Source organism: Myotis nattereri (assembly GCF_964212035.1).
Source record: "Myotis nattereri genome assembly, chromosome: 15".
NCBI lineage: Eukaryota > Metazoa > Chordata > Mammalia > Chiroptera > Vespertilionidae > Myotis > Myotis nattereri.
Genome location: NC_138090.1, coordinates 33,414,484 through 33,424,144, shown reverse-complemented (window position 1 = coordinate 33,424,144; position 9,661 = coordinate 33,414,484). Strand labels below are relative to the sequence as shown.

General features: G+C 49.2%; 1 protein-coding gene and 1 long non-coding RNA gene across 5 annotated transcripts; one reads left to right on the top strand and one right to left on the bottom strand.

The window, feature by feature from the left end:
* Positions 1 to 245: 245 nt before the first annotated feature.
* On the top strand, positions 246 to 5,713 carry LOC308531327. The gene is made up of 4 exons (XR_013996919.1): positions 246 to 966; positions 1,493 to 1,615; positions 4,542 to 4,686; positions 4,794 to 5,713. It is a non-coding gene; the product is annotated as an uncharacterized lncRNA (long non-coding RNA).
* Positions 473 to 4,532, bottom strand: ZBTB32 (zinc finger and BTB domain containing 32; the record flags this gene model as incomplete). Of its 4 annotated transcripts, none has more annotated exons than XM_081108290.1 (6): positions 473 to 1,061; positions 1,434 to 1,598; positions 1,723 to 1,791; positions 1,902 to 1,975; positions 2,265 to 3,244; positions 4,281 to 4,532. In XM_081108290.1, the coding sequence occupies 5 exons, from the start codon at positions 3,143 to 3,145 to the stop codon at positions 793 to 795; spliced, it is 1,458 nt and encodes a 485-aa protein (XP_080964416.1). In that variant the 3' UTR covers positions 473 to 792. The 4 variants fall into 4 exon arrangements, with proteins under 4 accessions (XP_080964416.1, XP_080964418.1, XP_080964417.1 ...); XM_081108292.1 differs by having other exon boundaries at positions 1,723 to 1,819; positions 4,281 to 4,314; XM_081108291.1 differs by lacking the exon at positions 1,723 to 1,791 and having other exon boundaries at positions 4,281 to 4,314.
* Positions 5,714 to 9,661: the final 3,948 nt, after the last annotated feature.

The following is a 9,661-nucleotide window of genomic DNA, read 5'->3' as shown; positions in this document are numbered from 1 at the left end:
CACTCCCGGGGTGCAGGGGCTTCTTTTCCTGGGAGCCCGAGGACACCGCGAAGCGAAGTTCGCGACTGCGGGCGCTGGGGCTGGGGAGGGGGCGGCGGCCAAGGGTTAGTCTCAGTTCCAGGGTCGACCCGGCCGCCGTTGCACGCAGCGTGGAGCAGATTTGCCGCAGAGTGGAGTACGCGGCTCCTCGAGCCCGGGCCAGGGACCCCAGACTGCGACTGCGTGCGCCGTGGCTTGCCGTGGAAAGGACAGGGCCTGGGGTTCTCAAGCTTTCCCCCGCAGGGCTTGCTGCTAAGTCAACCCGACCATGGAGCCCTCCCGACCCTCTGCCTCCCGGGAGGTCGGGGAGACCGAGGAGGGGGCCGCCGTGCCGAACAGCGGACGTGCGGCCACGAGGGGCCGCTACAGGACCAGGGGCGAGGCTGAGCGCACCCCCGACCCGCGCAGACTAAATTCTGGACTCGGCTTTCTTGTCCTGAGAGGAAGGCACAGACAACACTTTATTTTAGTAATGAAATCAACAGTCCCCACACAGTTAAGATTCACTTGTGCAAACCTCACTGCCCTCGCCCCACGCCGGAGCGCCAGTCCAGGCTTCTGCGGTCCTTGGTCACCGGGAGAGGGCTCTCGGGGCCCTTCCCGCGATGCTTCTTAGCCGAATTCGCTGGACTGCCAAAGCGGGGTGCCGGGTCGGAAGCCTAGCCAGCCCGCCGGCCTGTCTTTATATCTTTCATTCTTTAGCTGCAGCCAAAGAAGCTATTGCCAGCCCGTCAGGTGGAGGAGGCAGGGGACCTACTTGGAGGTGGAGTCCCAGGATGATGGCCTCGAGGAGGCAGAGGCGGAGGAGGAGTAGAGGAAGGTGGAGCGAATGGTCCATCCCGGCGGGAGCTGGCTGGGCGAGTGGCCCCGCATGTGTGCCTGCATGGAGGCCAGGCTGGGGCAGCCGGCTCCGCACAGAGAGCAGCGGTAGGGTGCAGCCCCGTGTGTCCGCAGGTGCTTGGTCATGGCCGAGAAGTCCCGGGAGCGCTGGGGACAGAGGCCACAGGAAAAGGGCTTCTCTCCTAGGGCGGGTGGAGGGAAAGGGCGGTGAAGATAAGAAGGGGGCGAAGCCCTAGCCGGTTTGGCTCTTGATAGGGCGTCAGCCTGCGGACTGAAGGGTCCCAGGTTCCATTCTGGCCAAGGGCACATGCCTGGGTCGCCGGCTTGATCCCCAGTAGGGGGCAGCCGATCAATGATTCTCTCTCATCAGTGATGTTTCTATCTCTCTATCTCTCTCCCTTCCTCTCTGAAATCAATAAAAATATATTAATTAAAAAGAAAAGAAGGCAGCCTAGGGTAGATCGGGGGCAACTGGACAAGGGAGTTGTGTGGGAGCTGGGCAGCAGAGAGGGACTTAGGGGCAGGCAAGTCAGTGCTTGGCAGGGTGCCCATACCTGTGTGGACTCGGTAGTGTGTCTCCATCTGATGCTTGAGTGAAAACCTCTTTCCACAGACAGAACAAGAATAGGGCCTGGACCGAGCAGGAGGAGGCCTGAAAGGCTGTTGGCGAGATGGGCAGCCTGCTTTGCCCACATGACCCACACAGGTTGCAAGTGTACCTGTGGAGACAAAAAAGGTAAAGGAGGGCAGAGCTGGGAATCCCAGAGTCGGATCACTGGAACACCCAGCAAGATATCAGGGGCTACAATGAGACTGAAGCAAAAGTATCCTCACCCTACTCACCTGTGTGCCTCTGATCAGACCCTTCCATCTCCCCAGGGCTGAGCTTTGCGGGGCCCTGGGGGAGGGCACCTGGAGAGAACAGAGTGAAGTAGGGGCCCTACTCAGGCTGGACTCCTGCAGCCCCAGCCCCAGCAGAGAGACCATATTACAGGGTTCATGCAGGACAGTGAAGGGCTTACCTGAGGTAGAGCTAGAGAAGGCCAACTGATTCTGGCTCCAGAGCCCTTTGTGGAGGTTCAGGGACAGTGGAATCCTAGGGGTGGGGTGGAGAAGAGTAACAGAGTTGGCAAAACCTGGGATCCTGACCGACCCCATCCTGGAGAGGAGGGTGATGTATATTCTCAGGTGCTGGGCTTTGGTTTCCCCTGTGGTGGGAGCTTTTTGTCCTATCTCCAGTTCAGGAAATGTACAATAGAGATAAAAGATGTGGTGCCCCCCCAAAAAAAGAAAAAAAAAAAAGATGTGGTGCCCTTTCACCAATCACCATTGCCTCACCTGAGCTACTCCCTCCCAGATAGGCTTCCATTGGGCCCTTCACTCACCTCTGATCCTGAGGCCAGACCTCTTGCCAGGCTGCACTGATGGAAGTACTATGGGAGAAAGGAGTGCCATATCTGGGCGGCAATAGCAGGAGGCTCCACAGGGCAGGCTGGCTCTCCCTCAACCAAGGGGCCTCAGCCCACCAGGGCCTAGAGGTGATGCTGGTTTGGAGGGAACCTGGTGGGGGTGGGGGGCCAGGCAACTTCCCTAAACTTTCCTCAGAGCCCCCTGGACTCTCCTTCACCCACATGATCACTTCTTGTTTCCCACCTACTCCCCTGTGGCCAAAAAGGGATTGGTCGAGTTTCTCCTCTGATCTCATATGCTCCCTCTGATCCTCCTGCATTGCCTCTGCTATCTCAGAGCTCTCTCTCAGTGGCCTGTGCTCCTGCACCATCTCCTGTTCTCTCCCACCAGCTCTAATAAACTTCTCTGGTCTCTGCTCTCCAAGGTCCTCCACTCCACTCTCAGAATCCCTTGTGGGTTTCTCTGGCTTCTGATGTTCCTTCAGCCCTTGACTAAACTCTGCTCTAGCCCTGTCTCTTCGAGCCTTCCTGCATGCCTCTTCCAGGGACTGCACCCCCAAGGCCCTGGCAGCCTCCTCAAGGGGCCCCAGTTCCCCAGGTTGCAGCTCAACACTCTCTCCGTAAACAAAGTACAGAAGCTGTGCAAAAGTGGAAGGGCTGATTCCTTTCACCAGAGTCCAGTGACCCCTGCGGCCTAGCTGCTGGCTCACACCTGCCAGCACCAGGCTGTGTGCAGGGAACTCCTGGCTCCCCACGGTGATCATGGTATCACATAGTGCTGGCCTGAGCCTGGCTGCTAGCCGCACCAGCCGATCAGAGCCATAGGGGCTAGGCAGTCTTGTTGGGGACAGGGGCATTTTGCCTTGCCTGGGTACCAGTCTCAGAGGTTCTGAGACAAAGGCCACAGTTCGAGGTCCATGGTGGGAAGGGGAGGAAGGAACAGCATATTCTCAAGCCTGTGGAGATGAGGGGAGAAAGAATGAGTTGTTTGTTCTGGATCAGAGCTCTCTGTCCTGAGTGGAGCAAATAAACTAACCCAAGAGAGGACTTGAGCTTATCCAAAACCATAACAGCGGCCTAGAGTTTGGTGGCAAGAGAACGGAAATTAGACTACAGTGAGGACTTAAAAAGCAAGGATCAGGTAGTTCACAACTACATTAAGTAGTGGGCTGAAGACTAGTAGGTGGATTCTGCCAATTAGCAATCTCTGACTTAAATGATAGCACATACTGATACTTCTGCTTCTCAGAGCCCCTCTGAGCAGGCCAGGCTCCATTCGAGACAGAGAGATCACCTCCAGACCCAGTCATCCCTGTCAGTTAGAGATGGAGCAAGACACAGCTCATGGAAGAGTTTAGAGAGCTAGTGTGTCCCCACACAAGTCCATCACGTGGAGCTGAGGGTCCTGAAGCAGAAAATCAGCAATACATGGGGTCATAGTTGCAGGAGGGCAGGTTCCAAGGCATCAATCATCTCCTTGAGGCTGAAGCATCTAGAACACATCCTCAGAAAGGAACTGGAAGAGACCGAAGATGCCTGTCTAGTGAGTTAAGAGCAGGTGTAGAAGTCACAGGAGAGAAGGCTCCTGATCCAGGGATAGAGAGAGGTTTTGGAGAAGACTTTGATCCCTGAGGAAGTGAGAGAAAGGGAAATGAGAACTACAGAGGAGAGGCTATTTCCTCTCAAGGTTAAGATAAGAAGATGGTTTAATTTTGCTTTTCATACGCCAAAAGTGAAGCATAAAAAGAATCCAACAAGACAGGAATTTCTCACACATCAAAATCACCACATTGGCTTTTAAGAAGAGAACTGGGAACTCAGATACAAAGAGGCAGACCCAGCAGGCATCTTCCTAGATGTGGTGAGGACTCTTGTGGGAGGGAGGATTATTACTTGGTCACCTCAGGGAGAGGGCTGTAGATTGGCAGGAAGTGGACAGGAAGAGGGGTATAACGGGAAGAAAGTCTCAGCTGGGGAGAAGAAACTACTCACCAGTTGTAGCTTCCTCCTGAACACCGCGTGTTCTGAACTTCTGTTGGGCTCCTGCCCACCCTCTACCCCAATAACTCCGCCCCTGACCTCACAATCTTGCATTGGGTGTCCCAAGTATCAGTCTGCCACAGTTCCTCCACAGGGTGTGGTTTTTTACCCCTGGCTCTGCTTCACCCCTCCAGGAGAGACCACCCCTTCTAGTCTAGAATCCAGGCATCCTGCCTCCTAACATGTCTCCTTATTTCATTTGTGAACTTCTAGAGTCAAAGAAGTGTATCTGAGGCAACAAAAAACTCTGAACTAATCAGATCTGCATTTGAGTCTCATCTCTGCCATATACTAGTTGAGTCACCTTGGGCAAATCATCTCTCTGAGCCTCCCTTACTTACCTCATCCATGAAATAGGGTAAATCTCTGCTTATCTTATTTGGAGGTGGGGGTGAAGATGAAATGATGAATGTGAAAGAGGTTTGTCAGTACATAGTATCACTCAAATAGTATTCTGTTTCTTAGAGGTGTCAGCGGCGCTCCAGCAGATGAAAGCGGTTTCTACTATCTCAGAGGCAAAAAGGACTGAAATACCTGGATTCCAAGGAGAGAGTGAAGGAGAGCCGAAAGCATGCCCGACTTGATACTAGGAAGCCTTGACTGCTTTGTGGAAATGACCTCTGTCATTCGAGCCGTCACTGAGGACTGGGTGTGTGAGTGACTCAGATCCTCCCATCAAACTCTGAAGGGGGTAACCCCAGAAAGGGTCTGTGGTGGTCTTTGAAGAGAAAAACTCCTTTTCTTGGGTTGATGACAAATTACATTTCTCTGAAATCAGAACTCCGGGGTTTCTTTCACTTCCTGCCCAAAGAGTCAAGGTCCTCGGAGATTTCCCATCTTTTCACTTTAGCACTTGTTAACTTGGGAAAAGGATGATGTCTGAGAAACTCAAATTTCTTTTTCATATTATTCCATGATCCCTCATCCTATGACAAATTTTTATTGATTTGATAAATCACTTATATGAGCCTGGCGTATCATATATGCCCAATAACAAAGATAAACAAGTCAGGCATTGGAAGGCTTCTCTGGTTTCCCCCCTCTCTCCAGGCTTTTCCCTTAGATTCTGGGTCCTTTCCTAGACTCAAATATTATGTCTCTAAACTCCTGTTTCTCCCTTTGGCCCCAGGACCCCAAAATATTCAGACCAGCCTTCTACTTTCTCCCTCCAGACTTAATATGTTTTCCCTCTACCTCTTGTTCTAGCTTGGGTGCAGGCAGATGTTAACCCTTCCTACATCAGACAGGGTGTGCCATTGGGTGGGGCTGGTAGAGGGGCAATAATAGGGTGGGGAGAGGGGAAGATGAGTCAGAGTGAAAGGGAAAATGCAAATGGGTAAGCTGTATTCATTTGCTACTCTGAACATTAAATGTTTTTCATTTCTGAGCTTTCTAACTCCTCACACCACCACACCCAGGGACTCATTATACATCATATAAAAGACACTAGGCCTAGACACATAAAAGCATCAATGCCTGATATTTATACAGATTGTGTATACAGAGGAATACACAATCCCTGAAGATACGGAATAAGTGGGGAAAGCCACGAGGGAGAAACCCTAAGTGTATAAGGAAAGGTACAGTGGTCTGGAAGTTTATATCACCACCCAGTGGTGTGTGGTCCCCCTCACCTCCCAGCCCTATATCATGTGTCTGTGACTCAACATCCCCACTGGTATGATTTGCCCATTGATGATCAAGAGAGTTGGAGACAGCTCAAAAGGCAGTGTCCTCTGAAAGCCGCCAAATGTAGTTGGCAGGGAGTAGTCAATAGGCTTTTTAGGTCTAAAAGGGAGCAGAAGAGGCAAGGGATCTTCCCATTCAGTGAATAAAAGCCCCCAAGAATGGGAAACTTATTTTGCGTCCCACTTGGTGTCTACTCCATCTAAGGATATCCCTTTAAAGACTTCCTTTCCCTTAGAGGTATCTCTAGAGCTCTCTACACCTCAGCCCTTAGGCTAGTAACACTCTAGGCCAGGGGTTGGGAACCTTTTTTCGGTTGAGGGCCATTTGGATATTTATAACATCATTTGTTGGCCATACAAAATTATCAACTTAAAATTTAGCCTACTATATTTGGTCAAACATTTAATTAACCCAGCCCCAATGCTTTGGCAGGTCCAGATCAAATTATTTCATGGGTTTTAAATGGCCTGAGGAGGGTCAGACGTTCCCCACCCCTGCTCTAGGCCTCTCTCTCTCTCTCTCTCTCTCTCTTTCTCTCTCTCTCTCCCCCTCCTTCCCTCCCTCCTTCTCCCCCCTCTCTCTCCATATATATGGTTTTTAAATTGATTTTGAGAGAGAGAGGAAGGGAGAGAGAGAAACATTGATGTGATAGCAAAACATTGACTGACTGCCTCCTGCACACCCCTGCCAGGGATTGAGCCCACAACCTGGGCATATGCCCTAACTGGGAATCAAACCAGCAATCTTCTTTGTGCACATGCCCAACCAACTGAGCAACATTGGCCAAGGCTCTCTCTTTACATTTTTTACTGCACAGCCCAAGCCATCTTGCATAAAGTGAGCAGTGACACCAGAAGCAATGAAAGGACAGGGACACTGCCCTTTTTATTTTTGAAAGGTCTCTCCTCCCCAGTATCAGAAGCCTTGTTCACCTTCCACTTTCCAAGCTGACTCTAGGAATCACCTGCAGTTTTCTCCCTGAGAACCACAGGTTATGAGGACACAAGCCTGGACCCTGGGAGAGGGTACAGTAGGTAGGAGAGATTAGGAGGACATAATTGGAAGAGAAGTATGTGAGAAAAGGAGGTATGATTTTTGCCTTTCAGCCTTTTATAATACTCATATTACTAAGGAAAGTTTGAAATCTGGTATTTTTTGTTCTCACTGATAAGCTTAACCAAGAGCCCCTTCAGGCACAACCCATCTTGATATAAATACAGGGTATTTCCCCACCCCCACCCCCCAAAGAAAAATGTATACACTCCTAGAAGTTGATAGCTCAGTTTGTTTCATTCTTTTCATGTTTAACTCATTGGAATTAATAATTACTCAAAGTGTGTATACATTTTTGGGACACCTTACTTTATAATTAAAATTAATCAGAAAGAATAGAGGGATGGTTATTTTATGAAAAACATTCTTCCTTTATCTCACTTATTTTAAATATTGAGTAACTCCAAAGCTAAGTTTTAACAAAATTCTATTCAGGAAAATTCTATGAACTTTCAACTCTTCCCAGGAACACATTTCTTCCAAATTAAGGTGGTTAACACTCCCCGTGCACCCGCCCCCCTTGTACACACAGCTTTTTTTGTTGTTAATTCTCACCTGAGGATATTTTTCCATTGATTTTTTTTTTCTTCAGAGAGAGTGGAAGGGAGAAGGAGAGATAGAGAGAGAAACATTGATGTGAGAGAGACACATCGATTGGTTGCCTCCTGCATGCACCCTGCCCAGGCTAGGGATCAAGCCTGCAACACAGGTATGTGTCCTTGACCGGAATCAAACCGGGACCCTTCAGTCCTCTGGCTGATGCTCTATCCACTGAGTCAAACTGGCTTAGGCACACACAGTATTTTTTATAGATTAAGACCAATTATCCAAATCTTACATAAACATTTAAATGTTCAATCATTCTGGTTAAATACATCCAACACATACCAGAGAAGAGACAGCACAGAGTAAATTCCTTGTTCTTCCCTTAAATCTATAGTCTACATAACCCAAGAGCTAGATATAGGCATAGCCAGGTGAGCTAAATCTAGGTCATAGAGAACCTATCATAGCACACATTAATTATTATTTTGTTGTTGTTGTTGTTGTTAATTCTCACTCGAGGATATTTTCCATTGATTTTTAAAGAGAGTGGAAGGAAAGGGAAGAGACAGAGAGAAACATCAATGTGAGAGACACATATCAACTGGTTGACTCCTGCACCAAGGCAGGGATCCTGCCTGCAACCAAGGTACGTGTCCTTGACCAGAATTGAACCTAGGACTCTTCAGTCCGAAGGCCAACGCTCTATCCATGAGCCAAACTGGCTAGGACTCATAGCACACCTTTTGAGAATTAAGTGGAAAAAGAACTAGACTAGACATAAAACAAAACACAAAAACTTAGGTTTCACAGCATCCTCACATCCTTTTTCTTCAAGACCCTAAGTCTTCCAAGACCCTCAACTTCCTCACAGGGACTGTTTTCAAGAACAGTACTGAATACCAGTATTGCCTAAACTCAGGGAGAGGGCCCCACTCTGACATCCTCTGGCTGTGTCCCTCTCCATAGGCTGAGATGTCCAAGGGAATCTAGAAGTGCCCACCTGGAACCTGTGCCCACCCCCCAATTCTAGACCTGCTCTGGGAACTCAGAACCCTGGACCTCCTAGCCCAAATGGCCCAATTCCAGGGCCTACATGTGCCTCAACCCCAGATCTATACTCATGAGAGTGAACTTCAGGACTGATGTAACCTTAGACCCTGTGTGTGAGAGGCAGGTAGCCTGAGCTTGGACATGCAGGCTAGTATGTGAGATACCTTGACATGTATGCCAACAGCAGGTCTGAGAGAATCTTCATTTCTAGGCCCCATAAACAATATGGAAGTTTGTTTTTATCCAATAGTCCTTAACCTCTTAGGGCAGTCACCATTCCTTTGAAAATATAAACTATGGAATCAACTCTTTACATCAGAAAATTGTAGTCTCATATTTTGCATATGAATGATAAGGAATTCACAGTCTGCTCTAAAGCCCATTCTTTTTTAAAAATATATATATATTTTATTGAATTTTTACAGAGAGGAAGGGAGAGGGACAGAGAGCCAGAAACATCAATGCGAGAGAAACATCGATCAGCCGCCTCCTGCACACTCCCCACTGGGGATATGCCTGCAACCAAGGCACATGCCCCCGACCGGAATCGAACCTGGGACCCTTGAGTCCGCAGGCCGACACTCTATCTACTGAGCCAAACCGGTTAAGGCTAAAGCCCATTCTTGAACAGGTCAATTACTCCTCACTTATCCCTGTGACCACTTTTGCCCCTCCTCTCCCAAAAATCCAACATGCATAGTTTTTCTTATGATTTCCAAGAGTTCACAGACTCTTGAAATCCACTCATAGACTACCAATACCTTGTATCCCCCACCCTTGGTTTAAGAACTCTGGGTGTATCCGGCCAGTGTGGCTCAGTGGTTGAGCATCAACCTAGGAACCAAGAGGTCACTGGTTCAATTCCTGGTCAGGGCACATGCCTGGGTTGTGGGCTCAATCCCCAGAAGGGGGCATGAAGGGGGCATGCAGGAGGCAGCCGATCAATGATGTTTCTATCTCTCTCCCTTCTTTTAAAAACATATTTAAAAAGAAAA